At 42.9% G+C, this 24,414-nt stretch overlaps 1 protein-coding gene across 1 annotated transcript in view; it reads right to left on the bottom strand.

Annotated features, from left to right (window-relative positions):
- Positions 1 to 24,414, bottom strand: part of LOC137631064 (GPI ethanolamine phosphate transferase 1-like) — a 135,673-nt gene that overhangs the window by 86,530 nt on the left and 24,729 nt on the right. Inside the window, exons 3-7 of the mRNA XM_068362667.1 lie at positions 13,367 to 13,598; positions 13,102 to 13,229; positions 8,062 to 8,288; positions 2,205 to 2,432; positions 1,096 to 1,236 (exon numbers count right to left, since the gene is read on the bottom strand). Of these exons, the coding sequence (XP_068218768.1) occupies positions 1,096 to 1,236; positions 2,205 to 2,432; positions 8,062 to 8,288; positions 13,102 to 13,229; positions 13,367 to 13,598 (956 nt within the window). The remainder of the gene's footprint in view (positions 1 to 1,095; positions 1,237 to 2,204; positions 2,433 to 8,061; positions 8,289 to 13,101; positions 13,230 to 13,366; positions 13,599 to 24,414) is intronic.

Here is a 24,414-nt window from a genome sequence, read left to right as displayed (position 1 = left end):
GGAGAAAGCATAATAATAATCCTGTAAAACGATCGAAAAGTTAGATCACCAGGAAATATCACCGAGCGAGATCGCTACAAAAAAAAGAAATGTCCGCCATCGTGGGAAAGGCGCTGTTGTATTCCCAATAGTATTACGAGAGCGGGGAGAGCCTTTGGACGGCTCCCTTTTATTTTGCCATCCTCCTCGAAGCCAAAATGCTGTTTGGGGTGCAGATTGCTATGGAGGCGTGTCAAGAATGCGTCCGCTGATATTATGCGATATCCTTGGGAGAAATTTTAAGGATATTCGCGGCAGGAGTTAGAATTCTGGATACCTAAAGGTAAAATTCTCTAGGAATATCACTGTAGTACATATATCCCTCAGGAAGCTACTTTAAGGAACTTCCATCACGACGACATGGCTTGAGCCCGAAAATATATATATATATATATATATATATATGATAAATTTTGCACATTTAGACGTGTTTTTCATATTCAAATAAGCCATATATATTTTTGATACAATAATGTCTGGATTCTCTTAACGACCTCGGGATCAGAGCCCAGGCGAAATTACACAAAGACAAGAGCTTGTGACCGGCCGGGAATCGAACCCTGGTCCGGCAAGCTTGTATAGACAGTGACTAAACCACTTGGCCAAGTGGTTTAGTCACTGTCTATACAAGCTTGCCAGACCAGGGTTTGATTCCTGGCCGGTCACAAGCTCTTGTCTTTGTGTGATTTTGCCTGGGGTTCTAATCCCGAGGTCGTTAAGAGAATCCAGACATTAATGTATCAAAAATATATATATGTATCTATCTATGTATATATATATATGTGTGTGTATATATATATATATATATATATAGATATAGATACATATATATATATACTGTACACATATATATACACACACATATATATATATATACATATATATATATATATATGTATATATATATGTATGTATCTATCTACATATATACATTATATATATATATATATATATATATAAAGAAAACTTTGAATAAATTTCATTCAATAACCAATTGAATATAAAATAATACAATTATAGCATGAGAAAGATTTACCCACAGCAGTTCAAACTTACCCTTAAAAGATGACATATCATTAAAAAAATCCAGCCTAAAAATCCCAAGGCAATGTGAATGGACAATGCAAACCGGTCATAATTTTGATAGTAGTCCACACCTTGCTGGGTCATGGATATCAAATGCAGGCTCTCATCATTCTGAAAATAAAATATAATAACTCCTTAAAATTCTAATGACACGCTGCTTTTTCTCCAACATAACTTCAGTCACAGAAAGTATGAGCAAAGGTACCCAAGTACAGTTGAAATTCAAATTCCTGACTAATATCCATTACAGTAAGTGGACATAATAAGTTTCATAATACAGAAACACATAGAGAGTTAAAACATAAGTATAGCATAATTTTAAGCACAATCTGTCATAAAAATTATAGAGCCTACGGCCATTCCTAAAAAATTTGTCACAAAACAAAAATAAAGTAAGAATCAGCAATATCCAGCGTTATCTGGTGACGACTATATCTCTACAAAGAAGAAAGTTTGCTCTCAGATTACATTTAGTCAAGGCTTGAGTAGTCCACAAGTCCAAAATATTGCACCTCAATCTTCATTAATTAGAAGTGATATCAATAACTGCAAAGTTTTCTGTTAGATATCCAAGTCCCATTCTTGAGACTCAATTGAGTGACAAAAGGATTTTCTTTTAAATGAGGTGGGGAAGGAGAAAGAACAAAATCAAAGATAACAACTGCACTGTGAGAGGCTAAAGGAAATGGAGGAAAATTAAAAAGCGGGTTGCAATGTAAAGATTATAGGTGATGAATGAAAAGTAAATGTTTAATTGCAATGTGCCTCCAAAGGATCATAAGTAGTGCATACACAGCACCTTAGCAGTGTCCCCTTTATATAGATATATAACTAAAGTAACTTTATTTCTTTAGTCACCTGCTTTATCCATAGATTGAACTTCTGTAAAATCATGGTTATTCTCTTTCTTCAATAAATATCACTTAACAGAATTAAATCCTACTCTATACTCAAATAAAGCTTATTGCATGCAATTAACAAGAAAAGGTTACACTGAAGATCACACAAAATTAATAACCTGGTAAACTGAAAGTGGTAATTAAGAGACCAACTTTTAAAAGATAAAATTCTATACTTACTGCCTCTTCAAAGTGGGATCTCCTTATGTTGTTCCTAATCTGTTTAAGCAACTCAAGTTCCTTGTCTGGAGTTAGAATGGTATAGGGCCAATAAAACATGGGCAAAATTTCTTGCTCTTTCTGAGCTCTCTTCTGCTGATACTGTGCAAGCATTTGACGGGCATTTGCAAACAACGCATCAGCTTTGTAAAGCTCTGATGAGCCAAGGTACTCCATGTGCAATATTCCCTGGAATAGACACCAATTATGAAAAAGTATACCTATATATAAATACTGTACAATAATATAACCTCCTCAACTAAAACCTTAGCTCTTTTATATTCTATTCTTAACGATTGCACCAAATACTTTATAAAAAATAATTTTAATGTTATAAACCCCATCAACTAATTCATGTTCTATCTGCAGTATCAATTTATATTTGTTATACCTCCTTGACTAGCATTTCAAGCCTTCATAAAACTGAGTTACCTTGTTTAAACAAACTCTAAAAGTAACTTGCATATTCCCTAGCCATAAAAACCTGATTCCTTTAATTAGAGATTACTACGGCATGAGCAGGAATTGGTCATTGAAATGGATAATAAGCTGTTATCCAACAGCTGAGGGAGCCAGGTAAAGCCCTGCATGCCCCTTACAGTCAGTTCTCTATTCACTTTTTGCTACCTCAACCCCAGGCTTAGAGGGGTGGTTTGAGGAGGGAAGTTATATTAAAGGACTCAGGTTTGTATGGCTGGGAAAAATACAAATTACTTTTAAGATCTATCATTTGTTCCAATGAACCATACAAACTCCTGTCCTTTAATTAGGGAGAATCCCTGCTTGGAGGGTTGGAGGTCCCCCTTGAATCAGACAGGATGATTCTTAACTTTTCTGAGGTATACAAAATGTATCGTATCAAAATCAAAGGAACCTCTTTCCAAAGGGGAAATAGTGGCTGAACCAAATACTAAGCATATGAGTCATGGGTTAGTACTAAATAATCCCCAACCTCACTTGGGGGCTGGTGAGATATACTTCTTTGGTGTTAAAGAATGGAGCTCGGAGGTGTAACTTACCAGGATCTAATTCAACCAGCTTGCAATGCTTCAACTGCTGACCCTCTCAAATACTGTAAATAAGAAGAGCCAGTTATAATACATTCATTCCCAACTTATGTCTAAACAATAACATTGACAAGATGCAATGTCATCATAAAGAGCTGGGCTTGCTACAAGATGGATTGAGCAGCCACCACAGGTCCAAGCACTTGTAGGTACAATCTCTCAAAAGCCCAGATGGTGGTCTGTCTCTTTCAGACCACTGCCTTCAGTACTTGTCCCACCAACAGGTTTCTTTCGAAATAGAGAGATAGGGCAATACCCCTGACTTCGTGAGATCTGATCCTGGCTGGTGCCTCAACTGTCTCATCAGCAGAGGTGTAATCTCTCTGGATCATTTCACAAAGTCAGAGACATGGTGTTCCTTGACACTTCTTTTTTAGACCTGCCAGTGCTAACGATGAGTCTCCTACACTTAGGCCTGAGATGTTGGATCCTTGTCAGAATGCACTGCAGAGACCTTAAAGGACACAAGAGCATCTCATCTTCATCATCACCTGACACCTCCCAGAGGAAGAGGATGGTGTAGGACTCGAACCTGGGGTCATGCGCTGCCGGATTCTACCTCTACCTCTTGGCCACAAACTCCCGCGCAAAACTAAAAGAGATCTCCTTCCATCCGAAAGAATAGGTAACTACATAAGAGAGACTGTGCAACTTGCTCACTCTCTTTGCTGATACTAAGACTACCAAGAAGACAGTTTTGAGTGTCAGATTCCTGTCTGACAACCTTTATAAATGCTCAAATGGGGTATGAGTAAGAGCCCTGAGAACCAAGGTCACATCCCATTCCAATGGCCTGAGATCCCACAACGGGCAAGACTTCTCGAAGGTGGATGAGAGGTCTATGCCCTACAGTTGAAAGACCATACTCAGTGGTAGCTTTTGACGAATAACAAGGGCTGACTGTATGCTGAACCCATATAAATGTTCTTTAACTGTACTATACTGTACACTGTAGTCTTTTCTAACTGACATAGAATGGACAATAGAAGCACTAAATGTGCCACCTGAGGCCTCCAGTACCCATCAGGTTTAGTAAGTTTTACAACTACAAGTACTTAAAATCTGAAGAATCTGATGTGGAATGGAGACAGTAAAATGTTGGCTTTTGACTTTGGATACTAATTCTTGCCCAATTCAGACTATAAAGACCATTCTATTGAATAAAAAGTCGACTGTACAAGCCTGGAGTCCCATCGAGGACCTCTTGGAGAGTGCCCTTCTCTGACATAGTCTGAATTTCTATCCAAAGGGCTATGTCCGTCGCCGATCCCTTAGCAAAGGACAAAGATCTGGTTGGGGACAAATCAGGGGAGGAGGAAAGCTGGTGAATGGGATGATGACCCCAACGGAGGACACTGACTGTCCAGGGTTCAGTCACATGGCACTGCCACTTCTGCCACCCAAGTCTCTCACATTGTCCCCCGTTGGTACTATGGGGAGAATGCCACCCTGGTGGGGACCTCATCGACGTGTACTAGGTCTCCTCCTCTTCATCTGGCCTTCTTGCCCTGAAAAGGGGGCCTTTGAGGATTACCCTCCTTAGGATTGAATTGTCTTTAGCCAATCTTGACAGCCTTATGGCCTTGTCTATCTACTGGAGAAGCCTTAGGTCCAGCAGGGGCCAACAAGATATACCGAACTGTAACAACCCTGTGGTGAAGGGAGTCTTGGCTAGCCTTCCTCCACTTTTCAGTCATCACCTTGACGTCCTCCAGAGGGAGCAGGGACGAGGTCTTGATCGAGCAGTTTCAGAGATGTATACAGTAATCTCCCTCCTCAGCACCTACAGTACTTCTGAAACTTGGAGTCAAGAGCACCACATCTCTTCACGACCCAGTTTTCCCACTGGTTAGCTTCAATGTGTTAAAAATTCCATCGCCCTTGTGCCAGTAAGGACGATGTTCTTGGATAGAGTATCTTCAGCTTATTGGGGTTGGACAGGTCGTATCTTCAGCTTATTGGGGTTGGACAGGTCTTCGGTATTGGCCAAAAATCTCCCCATCCCCAACCAACGGCCAATCCAGGAGGATACCTGATGCGTAAATTTCACCGTCCTCTCCGTGTTTGTGGCATCAGTAGGGGTGAACATCACTGATAGGGCAGCCAGCTTCTCCGAACTCCAGCCCTGAGCCACAGCAGACACTGATGAGTCTAAAGGCAGAGAAGGGAAGTTACTCAGTACATTGCAGTACTTTCTCTGCTTCACAAATGTGGAGCAAGAGGCTTAGTAGACTGCCCAGCCCTAAGGGAATCCTGCCTTGCAGATATCTGCAAGTCAATTTTAGCGATAGAACTAGCAGTAAGCTTGGCCCACAAAAGTTCTAGGCTTGGTCTACTAGCTCTAAAAGTGCGGCTCAGTACAACTATGGCTGCATCCCTTCCCTTAGTAGGGGAGTAAGGAGCTTCACCAAGGCCATTGACTTGCTTCATGCACACTACCACTTGCAAAAATGTTGACTGACTCACCTTCCTACATGTTAGGAGCCTTTGGGGTGGCTAGAGCTGGTAGTTCACCGAACAAAATTGTAATTCAGAAAAATCTTCCATTTCCAAACGTGAACATGGTTGAGTTTGAGATGGGTCATTGTCAACTTTGATATGAACCACAGGGGAACGAGGTCTAAGGAGTCACCTCCTGCCTCAGGAGTTGCCAAAGAGTTTACAGCGTCTTGTGTCATTCCTCTCTTAAGCCTTACCAGTGAAGGAGGAAAGGATGCTGGGATTCTCCTACTGCCCCTTGGTCTCAAGAGACTTCGCAGGGGCTTGAACCAGGATGGACTTTGATTGTACAGCTTCTAAGGAAGGAGCCCTCTCAACAATCTCGATAGGCGACAGCATGTATGAATCAGTGAAGACTTCCATCAGAGATCTCAATCCCCTGTAGGTCCTGGGGCAAAAAGTATCCCCCGGAGGTGTAACATGCCTCTTCTGGTTATGGTGCCTCAGGTTGAGCTTGATGGGGTAAATCCTAAAATTCTCCCAGAAAGGATTGCACTCAGAGGCTTTAAGATTAAAACTGCGCTTTAAGTGCCGCTGCGGCTTGGAAATATGTTCTAAGGGAGTGTGTTTGCGAGCTGGAATATATGTGGCTGACTCCAAAAGGAAATTAGGTGTGACCCTGCTCCCTTCAGCGTGACAAAGCTTAGAATCTGAGGGAGCCTCAGAGGCTCGAGGACACAGATACCTCCTCTGAACCTGCTACAGTCTTTACAAAGTTGGAAAAGACTGCAGGATCTCTTGAGGCTGGCATGGGGACAGAGAATACCTTAAAGATTTCCTGTCACAAGCGAGTTTCCTTAGAGATTGCTGTAGGCTGGCGAGAGGGCTGTGAAGCCTGAGAAACATGAGCATGTGCTATATGAGCTTGTGACTGGGTGACTTGTGCTACCCCCATTGGCTCAACCAACATAAGGGGGAGCATGCACAAAGCTGTATGTGACTGAGTGCATTCCTGTGTAGCATGCTTGACCTGAAAATGACCAGCAGGTTGGGAGCTCTCTCGAGGCACAGGTGGGTGAGCTTGGTGAGCAAGCAGATGAGATGCTACACTCTTAACCCACACACGAGAGAGAGTTGGTGATTGGACCTGGCGAGCCTGTGCACGCTCGAGACTCGGTGAGTCTTTCAGAAAACATTGGAATGCTGAGCAAGTCACTGGTCATTGAGCTCCAACAGTACCAGAAGGGTCAGCAGGCTCAGAATTTTGCCTGTCCCCATGATGATTCTCACACTCACCACAAGGGGTGAGTACACTGAGGAAACAGATGATCTGCTGCAAAAGATGAAGGTCCAGGGGGCAAGAAACTGTGCAAGAGAGACTCATTCCTGTCAGTTCTAGAAGGGAAGAGCCAAAGCCAACCCTAGGAGGAACAGAAGCACTGTCCTGATGACCCCCACAAATCAACACATCCAGTACCCTATTCTTTGATGGGGAACCCCAATACAGTAGTCCCAAGAAAGGCAACAAGAAACTAAAAGCATCTCAAGATGCGGGCTTTACAAAGAAGGAAGGTTTCACCACCTCACTAGGGGAGATGGAAAGAAATTCCTCATCCAAGGGTTGACAGAGAGTTAAACGACCATCGCTCTTCCCCGATCGATTACTGGAGGAGGCCGAACAAGAGGAGGCAGAGGGGAGGGTACCAGTAGAGGGAGGAAGAAGGTGGAAGGCAGGGTTTCTTTAACACTCAGGAAGACCCCGAAGGCAAAGAATCCTTTTTAGATTTCTTCCTCCTTCTGCCATATCGCTCCTACTGGGAGGATAGCCACTCCCGCTACTCATCGTATGGAAAAGCCTAAGTACTAGAGTGTCTTCTGCACAAACGGCACTTGGTGAGGTCAATCTCCAAGGCCGACATAAACATGCCGTAAGAGTGGCCCCGTATACCAGGACAAATCAACATGTTGGCAACCTCAAAATTCAAACATCGCTCACACCTGCGAAAAAAAAATTAAAGCTTTCAAGTTCAGTTCTAAGAGCAAAGAATAAAATGTCTGCCCTCAACCACAGCTGAAATCAAAGTGAGCAAGTGGAGGGGGGTGTGTTTCCTTGCTACCCACTGGTAAAGACTGGACCAGTTGTTGACATTTTATTAAAAGTTTTTATAGTCGTGCTATTATCTTCTATGTAAGGAACAATGATTTGTATTCATATCGGAGCAAACCATTATTAAAAAAAAGATATAAATTATTCTGAAATGCCATTTTCAACTTGAAATTTGTCTAAAGACTAAAATATACCATCAGCATACCATGTTATTGACAGGTATAGGAATACCTATGATGGAGGACATGAGAGGAGCTAGATCAGCTTGGTGCAAATCATGTCTTCTAACATGTGTTAAACCCCACTTCTCAATACGCGCATCATACATCATCTTTTCCTTGAATTCTGAAGGGTCTTTGGGATGAGCGACTCCGGCACCCCAGGCAACAATTGGTGTTTCAGTCTCACTTGGATCTCCTGCACCATGTGAGCCTATCAAATAATAAATTAAAAGATTTGCATTATTATGGAATATCTAAAAACCTACTATAAGTAAATAAAATACAGGACAGTATCTAAATGCAGAGCCAAAGTGGGAATTGAATCTTTAAATGAAAACTTTGAAACAAAGTGAAATAAAATAACTATTAAGCATTCTATTCAACAAGCCAGTTTCTTCAATATCAAGTTTTCTCTCAAAAGTCTGCAAAACAAAAACTGTTTAAAAAGAATCTTTTCTGTACTGAAAATATAAACTGCAAGTCGAAGATATGTACAGTATAAATCAGAATAAAAAAATACAAAACAACATAGTATACAACTAACGATGGGTAAATTCTTTTTGGTCAAAATCACAGATTTTAAAAGCAGTTTCTACTTTTCATAATTATACAAACACGTATCCTTTATGACTTCAACAAAGATGAACTCAGCTGTCAGAATTTTTAATAAGGTGTTGGTAGTTACTAGTGGGTGGCGGAGAAGCCGTGCTCCCCTGCCTGTACACTGAGTAGCCACTTTGACTTTCACCAAAGAATTGTGGAGTGGATGAGGCAAGAAGTGTAACTTGAAGGGCTCAGGTTTGTGTAGTTTGGAAAATGCAGATTACTTTTAACATTTGAGATTCATTCCTACGTGAATACAAACCCTCATCCATCAATAGGAAACTCATTCTTAAGAGGGAGGAGTTGCAAGAGTGCCAAACCCAACCCCCTTCCTACCAACCTGAGAAAAGATTTTGGCTAAGTCTTTGTAGGTTATAAAGTCTGAAATGTATTACTAGTGGAAAATGATGGGTTTACATTTCCGTCCATCCTCCCCATCCACATGCTTATTAGCGTGACTGCTGCACCCAAGGCAGGAAAAAGAAAAGGAGGAAAAAGGGCCAGACACTCTTACCTCTCATTCTTAGGCTAACATTGCGACCACTACCTTAGACCAGATGCTAATTGTACTGTAAGGGAGCTAGGTCTGCTACATAAGGTCCTGGTGAGAATGAGTCAAAAGAATTGGGGATATATTCCTCAGGTAGTGGGCTGTGAAGGTTGCAGGCTATTTCCAAACTTCTGTCTTCAGTACTTGTGCTACTGGCAGATTTTTCCTGAAGGCTAGCATCGCACCAAGTCCTATAATTTTACGACCACGCATTTGAGCAGGTTTTTTCGGGTCATCTGTTGGAGACATGTGCTCTCCTTATCATTTCTCGAAACCAGGAGAAGGTGGTGTTTCTGGGATTTTCTTCTTACACATGCTTAAGCTAATAAACAGATTTTAAAGCCGAGGTCTGAAGGACTGAGTTTATTTCAGGTAGCATCTTATCACCCTCACAGGGCAAACAAGCAAATCATCCAGATCATTAGTCACATCCATAAGTAAGATGGAGGTCTAAAACTAAGGGTCGTTAATGTACGGATTCTGAGTTTTAGCAACAAACTCTGGAATAACGGTAAAGAAGACACTCCTCTATCCCTCAGTATGATTAACAATACATAAGATGACATGAAGTTCACCTACTTGCTCTGCCAAGTCCAGGGCAAGCAAGAAAACAGTTTTTTAAATGTCAGGTCTTTGGATAACCCTTGCTTCAAAGGTATGTATCGTGCTCTTTTAAAAGACCTAAAAACTTTGGTGATGTTCCAAGTTGGAGATTTAAGTTCTCTTGGAGGGCAGGATTGCTCGAAGCCCATCATGAACATAGACAATCGCATGATGAAGAAAAGTCAAAGCTCTTAAGTCTAAAGAACCGGCTTAAAGGTAAGAGACAGCCTCTCACCTCTGAGACTGAGAGGAGCTTCTTTCTGATCAGAGTACCTCTTCTATGACCTCAATCACAGAAGATAGCCCACTTTGGAAGGTAAATGGCTGCATAAAATCTTGGAAGGTATCCACAAATCTGTGCAATACCTCACAAAAAATCCACCCGTGAAGCTGTAAAAGTAATTAGGCGTATTGAAATACCTGTACTGTAATACCTGCTTGTACGGAAATAAACAATCTATTAATTTATCTAATAATTATATTTGATTTAATAATTTTTTACCATAGTTAAGCCATCAGCCATCTTGATATCTAATGAATCATTTCTTGTCTTTCAGGTTAGTACAACACGCTACACACAGTAAGGTTCCAAGAATAAGGAACTATTAGCAATAAAAGAGAAAGCTGTAAATCCAGTGTAGCTATACAGTACTACCCTAAAGAGACATTTTTTGGTCTAATATTTTCTCATGTTTTCTTCACAGAAATGGGACCATATAAATTGTTGACTAGTGTAATGTTGAAATACAATTATACACAACTATTTATCTTGTTAATTTGGGTAAACCAGCCTGCTGTTGGTGCTCAAGGAATTAAATTATAGTGTTATAAATGAATTGACTTTTAATGTGAAGGTATATTTTTTATTTGATATTCATCAGAAATGTAAAATGTGTGTATGTGTTAAATGACTCTGAACCTCCAAAATATTTAACCTGAAGATTAGCCTAGAAAAGGTGGGGAACTTTATGATTTTGAGCTGGTGACCTTATATTGTGATGTAGCTTCTCCCAGCCTGATTTTTTTGTGAGGGCCCTCTAGTATCATTTGCTTTGTTCTGTTGAGGGTCCTGTGTGGTGCTTCAGTGTTTAAATTTACTCAAGTCCATGCTTAATTTACTAAGAATACAACATTGGTGATAAAAATGTGGCACTGTATGTAGTACAGTTCATATTTTTTTCTTAGTACGGTATTCATTTTTTATTCTACGCATAGCCTTTCCTTCTTTTTTCTAATTAAAGGACTTTAGTTTTTACTCTTTTATTTAAAGAAATAAGTATTTCTTTACAAGAATCCTTTGGTTACCCTTCACTTAAACTGATCTTTTCCTCAACAGTTCAGTAATGGTCTAGTATCTTGTTGTTTATTCAATGTAAGGTTTATGCTATAGAGAAATTTTAAATGAGATTCAAGTTGTTGGGTACCCTTGCCCAGAACCAAATCAAGGGGGTGATACCTAGTGTTAATATAGCATTGATTTTTCTGAGGCCAAACCACTTAAATATAGTGCAGCAAGAATGGCGTTGGCATCCTGAACAGTCATTCTGCATAATACATCTGGCCGAAGCTCGCTACCCACAACAAATAGATAAACATCACTGAGCTGTGGTGTCTCTGCATGTGGGGCTAGCACAGCATTGTTGGGCTAACTAATAGCTCTTACACTACTTCAACTAGGATCATGATTAGGTCTGGGGACTACTCAGCTTGTGGCAGTTTAGGAACCATTAGGATATTCATTACCCTGTTGACTATCCTTCAAATGGGGCAAAGGGGCAGAAAAGCAAAAATATATACATTCTTCCACAAATGTTGAAATAAATCTTCTAGTGCAGCTGATGGGTCCAAGACCAGTGAGCAGAAGACTGGGAGTTTTTTGTTGAGTCGTGTGGTAAATATACCTATCAACAGGGAGCCCCACAAAATCAAAAGTATCCTCCCCACTAGAGGATGAAGGGACCATTCGACAGCTACCATTTGTCCCTGGCAACTAAGTTGTCAGCGATTACATTAATTTTGCCTGGAATAAATCACCCTAGCAGCTTCTGTGTATTGTTTAATGCCCAAGAAAATGCTTGCTTCTCCAGCTTGCAGAGTGGCTAAAAAACAGTAGGTTCTTGCTTGTTGATGTACTGCACTACAATGGTGTTTTCGCTCACTAACGCCGACGAGTGGCCTTCAGACGCTGTTGGAATGCTTGTAGCGCCATGAAAGCTCCCTTCATTTCCAACAAGTTGATATACAAGCTTTTCTCTTCCTTGGACCAGAAATCCAAGATGGTCTAATTCCTCAAATTGGCGCTCCCATCTCTCCTTCGATGTGTCTGTAAACAATAGCATTTATGTGGACAACACTCCAAGGGAGTCTCCTTGATGAAGATCTCATATATTTGCCACCAAACCAGGTCATCCAAAAGTTCCTGGATGAAGGGAATTGCTAGCTGCTGATCAGTGTCTCTTCAGGCACCACTGAAGGGATCACTGATGCTTCTCTAAGGAAGAGAGGTGTCTTAGTAACTGTTGTCACTTTCAATAGTTGTTGTTGGGTAAGAAAAATTTGTGCTACTTTTCTGAGTCTGATGATGCAATCGTTCACTGAGTGAATGGCTATTTCTGACAATCATTACAAGGTGACACTTTTGAGCTATATGCCCTCGCTATTGAGGACACAACCGATGAGGATCTACTTCAGGAGCACTCATGTAAGTGCTGCAGGTCTTGGGTGGCACTCCTGGACATTACATTTCTGCATAACGGGCAGCATCCTCAATGAAGCAAACACTGAAAGCAAACACTGAAAGCAAACAGGCTGGAATGAGAAAGTTATAAAACATTAGTAAAATTCTGCCAAAATATGTTCTGACCAGCGAGCATGTGTGCACTTACTGACAACTGAAATCTAAGCGAGTTGTCAGTGAGCTGACGGGGACAGTCACCTTCCAGGTACCAATAATTGCTTACACCTCATTATAATTTTAACTGCTGTGTTCCAGCTACTCTATTATCTATTCCCCTAGGTAAAGGACAATGGTTGTATTCATGTAGAAACAATAATTGATTAGAAAAGACAGCCAAGCTTTGCTAGCACTAAAAGTGCGTCCGTACTGCTTGGAAGCTGATGTCAAAGTAGGTATTAAATGTACAGGCAGGGTCGGGGCTTCTTCACTACTTCCAAGTAACTACTGACAACTTGTTAAAAATTCTAGCTCTAAACAGCCGAGTTCCAGCTTTGCTAAAAGAACAAGAGAAAATTAAAACCACATACTTACCCCAATCAGTCATTCCATGATCTGATGTAAACACATAAGCAGTTTTCTTGTCTTTATAAAAGTCCTCAAATATTCTTACCACTTTTTCAATTCCTTTATCAACAACTTCAATATTTCGCAAATATTCTCTGAAATATAAAGTCTTTTGAAATTTACAAGGGAAAAATTGAGAGTATTACCATTATTACTTATTCACAATTCAATTCACATAAATTTATGCATTAATTTCTTTCATTTTTATACTAATACAATTTATAAAACATACTCAGAATATGGTTTGTGGGCATGACCATTTGTATCAATCCCAAGTAAATGCAGGAAGAACATTATTCGATCTTCATGAAGCCTGTCATATAATTTCTTATCCTTTACAGCTTCCTTGAAGAAGGTTTCAACATGATCAAAGACCCATCTGTCCAGCTTTGAAGCATCGCCACTAGCAAAGTCTTCTTCTTCTGCTCCATACATAAATGTTTCGATGTGCCCCCTTTCAGATCCTGTTATAGAAACCAATTCAGAAAAAAATGTCAAGAGCCAAAAAGAATTTTACTCCTTTGTAGAATACAAATAATCTTTTTTTCCATTTAAACAAATTGATAAAACCTAACTTGGCGGGGTACTATACTGTACTTCTATAATCAAATAACATTTAATGAGTATGACATAAGCTAGGCGAAGGGAACTGGATTTCTGTTGTTGCTAATGGGAGGGTAAGAAAAAAAAATCACAAATTTAAATGGTAATTTATATTTTCCTAACCCCAGTATACAAACCCAAGTCCTTTAATAGAAGATTAATTTAAGTGTACCTGGAACTCTGTAGTTAATACTTATAACAGAGTGTTGGGAGTAGCCTGTAATTACCAGCAGGTGGCGGGGAAAACCACACCACTTTTGCCGGTACATTGACCCGCCATTTTATTTGTGATTTTCGGGAAAGATGATGTTAGGAAGTTGAGTTAAAGGACTCAGGTTTGTATACAGTTGTTAGGAAAAATATAAATTACCTTTAAAATTTGTCATTTGTTCCTATACAAATGCAAACCTATGTCCTTTATTAGGAGACTCATCTTTAAGTGAGAGAAAGTCCCTATTACCAAACAGGCTGGCTAAAATCACGGGATCACTTATCTTGGACCTGATAAGCTGCAGAAAATTGTATCCTAGACACCTAACGAACCAGGATCAAATGTACAGTCATGTTCACGGCCCAGGTAACCAAGGCTGCTGCAAAAGACTCATTTTCTTAGATTAGTATATCTGTCAATCAAGGCCTGAATAATTTGATGGGTTTCTCTGTACTGTGCATATCTATTCTCCCTCTCATAAGAAGGATGGTGAAATGAATACTTCTATCTAATAGAAATAGAAAAGCTGCTAGCTAAAGTTGAGGCTTACCTGTATCCACATCTGTCCAGCTATATAGGATTCCAGCTTCTATATTCCAAGCAGAGGTCAGCCCTGAAGTACTGCTACCCGAGCCAAAAGTTTTGTAGGCATCCCCAAACTGGTAGTAAGCTGGGGGACATGACCTTCCTAGCAGGAGCATTTGAGACCAAAACCTCTCCATCTGGAGGGATATCCTCTCCGTCAAAAAGGTGGGCCTGGTGCCTTGCCTCCCAGGCTGTTGAAAATCTGGTGGAGTCAGAAGTTGTCTCTGCTGAGGAACTTGTTTGAAAGGCCCGTTCCTTTGTTGCTTCTGAGGAGCAGGTATCCTTAGTGCCACTGCTCTCCTCATCAGAGAGGCTTGTCCCAACCTCTCAACCATAGGAGGGAACAGCGAAGGAGAACTCGCCAAATCTGAGGGGACAGCTGCTTAAAGCATCTGGCAAGACTGTTTTTAGAATACAGTTTCCCCAAGGGAAAACAATTTGATATAATAAGAATTCTAGTGGTTTGGCCCCTGATCTTGACAATTTCTCAAATTGCTTAAGGGCGTGTTTCTCTTTAGGCAAAACCATCTAAAACCAGTGGTCGAGCCAAGAACAGGCTTGGATTGCAAATATAGCAGCTACCTACACATTTGCCATTTCAGGACCTAAAAAGGAGTGGAGTGGAGATTGGATAATCTATCAACTGATACGGAGGGTACCAGGTTAGCAACGTCAGCATCAATTGGAAGTGGGCTCTGATAAGCACCACAGTGTACAGAGAATCTTCTCTGTCGAGAAAGGGCCAAGAGCAATAAACTCTGAGGACTTGCTGGCCTTAAGGGAATTCTCAGACGTTGAGACTTGCATGTTGAACAAATCTAGCGTGTCCTTAAATTGGTAAGAGTGCCACATTAAACTTGTGCCTAGGATTTTGTGATTGGGGAAATATAGAATCAATAGCGCACTGCCTGTTAACGGTTTGCACATAAGGAGTCTCGTCTAGGCCATCCAAACAGCAGATAAGACTCATGATTCTAATAAACTGTGACGGTCCTGAAACAGACACGGGGACCTTGAGGGAGGCGACATCGACTAAGCTGATACTCGCAGGCACAGCGAGGCTCTCAGGAGAGTCATGGTCAAGTGATTGTTCCACTTTCGGGATAACTGGCTGTTCAACCTTGAGAGTTATAGGATGATTCCTCGGATGTCCTTCCTTTCCCTTGCTGCATTCATGTTGTGGCAGGAACAGGAGGCAGAGAAAGAACAGGAGGAGCCCAGCTCACTCCTGTTATAAGAGTACAGTATTTGCCTCTAACAGCAGAGTGCGAGACAGAAGTATTAAAGTCCTTCTCTGAACTTGACCTAGGATGGGAAATGAAATTCTCTGTAGGTTGCCATCTGGAGCATCTACAACGTAGGTTGCCATCTGGAGCATCTACAACGAAAAGAAGGATTATCTGAAAGATCATATTGTCATTGTTCTGAAGAACACATAACATAGTTGATCATATAAAGCAATGGATTTGCTATTTGCATAATTCAAGGCTTTGGGATCGTGAGATCTAGCTGGTTGTTTATAAAATTCTAGAGGAACTTTAAAATAATGAGATGTTGATATGCTGTATAGTAGCATGTCCCCCAGGGGATGCTGTTCATAAACAGGCTTGAGAAGTGGTAGCAAGCTCATGGCACACGTTAACATGTATGCCTTACAGAGAAATATCCTCACGCGTCAAAACGGCGGCACATGGAGTGACGTCATTATGAGTGGGCACGACAACTCAGATTTATTGGCCTGACCAACCCACAGAGGAATTTCATCACACATAGGAATGGAAGCACATGGAGTGACATCATCACACATAGACCTTTGTCACATACAGACTTGTTATGCTAAAAATTCAGTCTCGCTGAAATGTGATTAGACAATACTCGGGGAATCAATAAGCGTTTTGTCACACTCAAATTCTTAGTGCTAGTAAGCTTAGAGAGAGACGAAGATAAATGTTTACAACAGCTTTCCATTGCCAAGTCTTGGGATGTGGACACAGACGAAGTAGTCCGACCACCATTGTAATAAAGGGATGAAGAGTCCTGGAATAAGTCCTGGAAGCTCTTTAGAGGAGATCGATGCCAAAGATTGCTGGGTGTAATATGCAAGCCTGATTCGTGAGAATGAGCTGGAGACTGGTAATAATGGCACATGTATTTCAACAAGGCTGCTTTACTACGAGGGGATAGGGTAGGTTCAACTCTATTGTTACGCGAATGGGAACGCAGAGAGACTTTCAACCGTCGGATTGGAGATACTGCCAAGAGCGCAAAGCTCTTCTCCGGATAATTATTAATATACTGTTTACCCCTCAACACACTCATGGGAGGTGAGGGAGATCTATTCATAACAGGGTAATCAGGGACTGACAGTACTGAGATCAGATCTGGCTCTGGGAGCCCAGCGGCTGTAGCCAAGAGATCCACTACAAGTACGGCTCAAGCTCATATTGTACATTATCAACACTAGGTGATAAAACATTAACAAAATTATTATGGCTGTCGTCACTGGGTTCCTGACACGAAGGACCTGGTTTAAAGATAACTTTTGCCGTAGAAACAAACTTTCAAATCTTGCCACTACTGGTAAAAGATGAAGAATGAGAGTGATCTCACTTAGTTCATTTCTTGCGACAAGAACGATATCTCTCCCACTGGGAGGACAGCCACTCCCTATAGTACCCACATGATGATTCCATTGAACATCCAAGAATGGCAAACAGGATATGGATCAATATCTACTCGGCTCATGAAAGTGCCACAGGGACGCCCATCACAGCCGGGGCATGAATTTTTGATATTAAGCCTACTAGCTATAATGCAATCACTTGTAAAACACAGATAAGGATAGTAACACAAATGACAGTGAATAATAAAAAAAAAAAAAAACACACATGGCACAAGCACTGAGAACTATAAGGGTATGCGTGGTGAATGCGAATGTCTAGACCGTAGAGAGGGGAAGGAATATGTCCTCTTAACATAACGACCAGGAGAGTAGTGGAGAATGTCATGCAACAATGTCCCGCACTGCCAGGCATTGTGGTTGCTTAGCAACATTATTATGATCCAATTAAATCCCCTTTTCTTTTGATTGCCTGGTTGTAGAAAATGAAACTAGGAGTAACCCATTTAAACAACTCAGAAGTTTTTATCCATGTAGGAATAAACCAAGAACTGTAAGTTAAATGTAATAAAAAAGCGAAATATCTTCTAAAAGAAACGTCCTATTCATTAGTCTTATGTAACAGGTCATTTTTAGCATTGAAATTAAATCCCAGACATTTCAGTCCATTTCAAAAGCAACAATAGCCATCCCATAGTACCGTGCAACCATGGTGTATCAAGGGTCTCTGAATACCCCCAGAGCAATTCTTTGTGTTTGAACATGAGCTAAGAAGTGAAGCAGGGAAGAGGGAACTCTCCCTTAGTTAATGGATTGAAAACTGAATTTTACTCTTTTTAAATATTTAACTTAGCCGGTGAATATATAGCTGCAACTCTGTTGCTCGACAGACAAAAACTGTACAAAAAAACTCGCCAGCGATCGCTATACAGGTTGCGGGTGTGCCCATCAGCGCCATCTGTCGGCCAGATACCAAGCTCCATGTAAACAAAGACTCAATTTTCTCTCTGTCGACGTGTCGACAAGACGTACTTTACTCGCTGTTGCTAACTGGAGTTTTTCACATCATCTTTGGTGAAGTACTATATTCTGGTTTTGAGCTTTCGCTGTGCAGGGTTTTTCTTCAAATAAATCCTTGAACTCTTTTTTGTATCGGATTCATTGTTGATGACTTAGATCGTTTTTTGGAATTTTCCCTTGACCAATTCAAAATGGCTGACCCTTCACAAGTTCCCAAATTTAGAAAATGCAATGCTAGGGACTGTTCTAGGCGTCTTCCGAAGGCTTCTATCGACCCTCACACTGTTTGTTCCAATTGTCGGGGTAAAACCTGTCAATTGGAAGATCGGTGTGAGGAGTGCGTGGGCCTTTCGGAATTCGATTTTATCGAATTTGAAAAGTACACACGCAGGCTAGAGAGAGATAGAATTAGGAGAAGTTCTTCTAGGTCTATTGATGTTTCCTCTCCTCATGCCCCACAACCTATTCCTTCCCCTGTAGTGGTTGTTCCTAACCCCCCTCCTAGCACTCAGGAACCATCGATGGCTGACATGATGCGTGCCATCCATGCCCTGGGGGAGAGAGTTGAGTCCCTTGCAAGTGACCGCAATCAACTCATGGCGGATGTTGAGGAGCTTAAGTGCCAAAGTGCAGTGGGAAGTGATAAAGTGCCAAGTGAAAGTGTTGTGAACAGTGTAGCGCTTGAGGGTTCGTCTGTTCGTGCCTGTCGTCCTCCTAGTCCGGGACCTCTTGCAAGCTCCCAAGTCCAGGGGAGAAGCAATGTCGCACGACGCATGGGTTCGAGAGGCTTTAATCAGCGAACAGACGTTCCCTCCATGGTATCAGGCGTATCTCCCCAAGATCGCCCCTACCTACGTAAGACGAGAGAGCCCGTTTATACCTCGTCGTCTGAAGGTGTTTCTCGTAAGAAACTTTGGACCAAGGTCTCACGACCTTTAAAGCGTAAATCGGTCCCTTCAGGACAAGTCCAACGTCCCGGTTGTAGCCACTGGGTCAGTTCGGACTCGTTGCCGTCATCTGATGACTGCTCACCGCCTAAGAGAGGCAAAGCGGTACCGCTTCAGGCACTAACACCGTCTGTCGCCGCACCTGCTCCCGTAGACCCTAAATGGGCCTTGCTGCAAGACATGCAGTCCAAGCTTACGTCTTTGATGCAGGACTTTCATGAGGAGAAGGTTGCTACCGTACCTTCTGGCCAACAACCTTCCAAGCAGTCGGTTGTGCGTCCTGTTGACGCTGAGGTAACCTTCTCGCGTCTACCAGTTGAGGTGGTTCCTCCACCGATGCGATCCAGTGTGGGTTGCCAGCCGCACGTTGACGTTAAGCGACGCACGGAGGTGGTTGTTGACGTTCTGGACGTTCAACAACCATCAGAGGTGACTTGTTTTGACGCGGTGCGTCAACCTCCGCAACCCGGTGTGGTTTCCACTGCTCAACCCTGTCGGTCTAGACAGTCTCGGGTGGACGCTGTGCAGCAGTTCCATGACGTTGCGTCCGGCTCCGTCACGCATGCACCAGTGCGACCGGACTCAGCGAACCTGACGTTGCCCCCTCCGTTGCCGTTTCCTCATCAGTTTTCGGATGAGGAACTTTCTGATGATGATGTTGCTGCACAACAAGACGACCAACAGTCAGAACTGGACGAGCCTAAGTCAACTCAACCCTCTTTGGACTTTAGAAAAGTCTTAGCTGTGTTCAAAGAGTTGTTTCCTGACCAGTTTATTTCTGTGGCTCCTCGTTCTCCGCCGTCAGAGTTTGTATTAGGCATGCCTTCTACCGCACCTGCCTTTACTAGACTCGTCCTCGCACGCTCATCTAAGAGAGCTTTGCGGCTGATAGGAGACTGGTTAGAGTCCAAGAAGAGTTTAGGGAAGACAGCATTTGCCTTTCCCCCATCTAAACTCTCTTCTAGATCGAGCGTCTGGTATGCCACGGGAGAAGTTCTCGGCTTGGGAGTTCCTGCCTCTGCCCAGGGCGACTTCTCAAGTCTTGTAGACTCTCCCCGCCGCCTTGCCATGAGACGCTCGAAGATCTGTTGGTCACCATCGGACCTGGACCACCTTATGAAAGGGATCTTTAGGGCTTTCGAAGTCTTTAACTTTTTAGACTGGTGCTTAGGAGCCCTGAGCAGGAAAATCTCTTCGCCAGATAAAGATATTTCGTTGCTCATTATGTCCTGCATGGACAAGGCCGTCCGTGATGGGTCCAATGAGCTTGCTGCCTCATTCACGTCCGGAGTCCTGAAAAAGCGAGAGTCTCTCTGCTCGTTCCTGTCTGCTGGAGTTACACCATGCCAGAGATCGGAACTTCTCTTTGCTCCCCTTTCCAAGTGCCTGTTTCCAGAAGTCTTGGTAAAGGAAATTGCTGCTTCGTTGGTGCAGAAGGACACTCACGATCTAGTTGCGTCCTCAGCTCGCAAAGCTCCCCCTTTGCCTGCATCTTCCGCTAGACCGAGGATAGACACTCCAGCGTCTCGCTTTATTCCGCCCTTTCGTGGCAGAGCCTCCAGCAGAGGAGGTGCTCGTGCCGAAGGGAAGCGAGGGAAGAGGAAAGGATCCAAGTCCTCTAAGGGCAGAGTCTGACTGCCCGCAACTTCAGACAGCAGTGGGAGCCAGACTCAAGAACTTCTGGCAAGCCTGGGAGAGGAGAGGCGCAGATTCACAATCTGTGAAGTTACTCAGAGAGGGGTACAAAATCCCTTTTGTACGCAAACCCCCTCTAGCAACGTCTCCCATCGATCTCTCTCCCAGGTACAGAGAGGAAGAAAAGAGACAAGCCCTGAAACTGGAAGTGTCTCTTTTGCTAGAGAAGGGAGCGGTGGTCAAAGTCTCGGACCTTCAATCACCGGGATTCTACAACCGCCTCTTCCTAGTTTCAAAGAAGACAGGAGGGTGGAGACCGGTGCTAGACGTCAGTGCTCTGAATGACTTTGTCACAAAGACGAAGTTCTCCATGGAGACCACAAAGTCAGTCTTAGCAGCGGTCAGAAGGGAAGACTGGATGGTCTCGCTAGACCTAAGGGACGCCTACTTCCACGTCCCCATTCACTCAGACTCCCAACCTTTTCTGAGATTCGTTTTCGAAAATGTGGTCTACCAGTTTCGGGCCCTGTGCTTTGGCCTAAGCACAGCTCCTCTCGTGTTTACGAGGCTGATGAGGAATGTGGCCAAATTCCTCCACTTATCGGACATCCGAGCCTCCCTTTATTTGGACGACTGGCTTCTCAGAGCCTCTTCCAGTCGTCGCTGTCTGAAGGATCTCAAGTGGACTCTAGATCTGACCAAGGAATTGGGACTCCTAGTCAATTTGGAAAAGTCGCAACTGGTCCCATCCCAAACTATTGTGTATTTAGGGATGGAGATTCACAGTCTAGCTTTTCGGGCTTTTCCGTCGGCCCCCAGAATAAGTCAAGCCCTGTTATTCATCCAGAACATGCTGAAGAAGGAACGCTGCTCAGTCAGGCTGTGGATGAGTCTGGTAGGGACGCTGTCATCCCTGGAACAATTTGTGTCACTAGGAAGACTACACCTCCGTCCTCTTCAATACCATCTAGCTTTTCACTGGAAAAAGGACAAGACGCTAGAAGCGGTCTCGATCCCGATTTCCGAAAAGATGAAGTCTTGTCTGACTTGGTGGAAGGACAATATCAACCTAAGAGAGGGTCTTCCCCTGGCTGTTCAGACTCCCAACCACGTTCTCTTCTCGGACGCATCGGATGTGGGCTGGGGCGCGACACTAGACGGTCGGGAATGCTCAGGACTGTGGAACTCGAGTCAAAGGAGCATGCATATCAACTGCAAGGAGCTGTTGGCAGTTCATCTGGCCTTGAAAAGCTTCAAGTCTCTCCTTCGAGGCAAAGTGGTGGAAGTAAACTCAGACAACACCACGGCCTTGGCGTACATCTCCAAACAAGGAGGTACCCACTCACTGACGTTGTAAGAGATCGCAAGGGACCTGCTCATCTGGTCAAAAGGTCAAGACTTCTCCCTAGTAACGAGGTTCATCCAAGGCAACTTGAATGTCATAGCAGATTGTCTCAGTCGGAAAGGGCAAGTAATTCCAACAGAATGGACCCTCCACAAGGATGTGTGCAAGAGACTTTGGGCCACTTGGGGCCAACCAACCATAGATCTCTTTGCAACCTCGCTGACCAAGAGGCTTCCAATATATTGCTCCCCAGTCCCGGACCCAGCAGCAATACATATAGATGCCTTCCTCCTAGATTGGTCACATCTGGATCTCTACGCATTCCCACCGTTCAAGATTGTCAACAAGGTACTGCAGAAGTTCGCCTCTCACGAAGGGACAAGGTTGACGCTAGTTGCTCCCCTCTGGCCCGCGAGAGAATGGTTCACCGAGGTACTTCGATGGCTAGTAGACGTTCCCAGAAGTCTTCCTCTAAGGGTGGACCTTCTACATCAGCCTCACGTAAAGAAGTTACACCAAAGCCTCCTCGCTCTTCGTCTGACTGCCTTCAGACTATCGAAAGACTCTCGAGAGCTAGAGGCTTTTCGAAGGAGGCAGCCAGTGCGATTGCTAGAGCAAGGAGAGCGTCCACCATTAGAGTCTACCAGTCGAAGTGGGAAGTCTTCCGAGACTGGTGCAAGTCAGTTTCTGTATCCTCGACCAGTACCTCTGTAGCTCAAATAGCTGATTTTCTCTTATACCTGAGAAAAGGACGATCCCTTTCAGCTCCCACTATCAAGGGCTACAGAAGCATGTTGGCATCAGTCTTCCGGCATAGAGGCTGATATCTTTCCAACAATAAAGATCTTCAAGACCTCCTTAAGTCTTTTGAGACCACCAAGGAGCGTCGTTTGGCTACCCCTGGATGGAATTTAGACGTGGTGCTAAGATTCCTCATGTCAGACAGGTTTGAGCCGTTACAATCAGCCTCCCTGAAAGATCTCACTCTAAAGACTCTTTTCCTGGTATGCTTAGCCTCGGCTAAAAGAGTCAGTGAGATTCATGCCTTCAGCAAGAACATCGGATTTTCGTCAGAAAAAGCCACCTGTTCGCTGCAACTTGGTTTTCTAGCCAAAAATGAGCTGCCTTCTCGGCCTTGGCCTAAATCTTTCGATATTCCCAGCTTATCGGAGATCGTAGGCAATGAACTAGAAAGAGTCTTATGCCCTGTTAGAGCTCTTAAGTTCTATTTAAAGCGTACCAAACCTTTACGAGGCCAATCTGAAGCTTTATGGTGTTCAGTTAAGAAACCATCTTTGCCTATGTCAAAGAATGCTTTATCATACTTTATCAGATTATTAATACGAGAAGCTCATTCGCATCTGAGTGATGAAAACCGAGCTTTGCTTAAGGTTAAGACGCACGAAGTTAGAGCTGTAGCAACTTCCGTGGCCTTTAAGCAAAATAGATCTCTGCGAAGTATAATGGACGCAACCTATTGGAGAAGCAAGTCAGTGTTCGCGTCTTTTTATCTAAAAGATGTCCAATCTCTTTACGAGAACTGCTACACACTGGGACCATTCGTAGCAGCGAGTGCAGTAGTGGGTGAGGGCTCAACCACTACAATTCCCTAATTCCATATCCTTTTAATCTGTCTCTTGAAATGTTTTTAATGTTGTTTTTATGGGTTGTCCGGAAGGCTAAGAAGCCTTTCACATCCTGGTTGATTTGGCGGGTGGTCAAAGTCATTTCTTGAGAGCGCCCAGATTAGGGGTTTGATGAGGTCCTGTTGTATGGGTTGCAGCCCTTGATACTTCAGCTCCTAGGGGTCTATCAGCATCCTAAGAGGATCGCGAGGCTCCGTAAGGAAGACGTACTTATAAGGCAGAGTAATCGTTCAAGTCGACTTCCTTACCAGGTACCTATTTATTTTGTTTTTGTTATTTTGATAACTTCTAAAATGAAATAAAAACTCTTAGCTCATAAAATGTAAACATATTATACTGGTCTCTACCCACCATCCTGGGTGTGAATCAGCTATATATTCACCGGCTAAGTTAAATATTTAAAAATGATATTTTAATTATAAAATAAATTTTTGAATATACTTACCCGGTGAATATATAAATTAAATGACCCTCCCTTCCTCCCCAATAGAGACGCAGTGGGACGAGGAGAAAATTGAGTCTTTGTTTACATGGAGCTTGGTATCTGGCCGACAGATGGCGCTGATGGGCACACCCGCAACCTGTATAGCGATCGCTGGCGAGTTTTTTTGTACAGTTTTTGTCTGTCGAGCAACAGAGTTGCAGCTATATATTCACCGGGTAAGTAT

This window comes from Palaemon carinicauda, chromosome 39, assembly GCF_036898095.1.
Source record: "Palaemon carinicauda isolate YSFRI2023 chromosome 39, ASM3689809v2, whole genome shotgun sequence".
Lineage (NCBI taxonomy): Eukaryota > Metazoa > Arthropoda > Malacostraca > Decapoda > Palaemonidae > Palaemon > Palaemon carinicauda.
The sequence above is the reverse complement of the archived record's forward strand: the minus strand, read 5'-3'. Positions and strand labels throughout refer to the sequence as shown.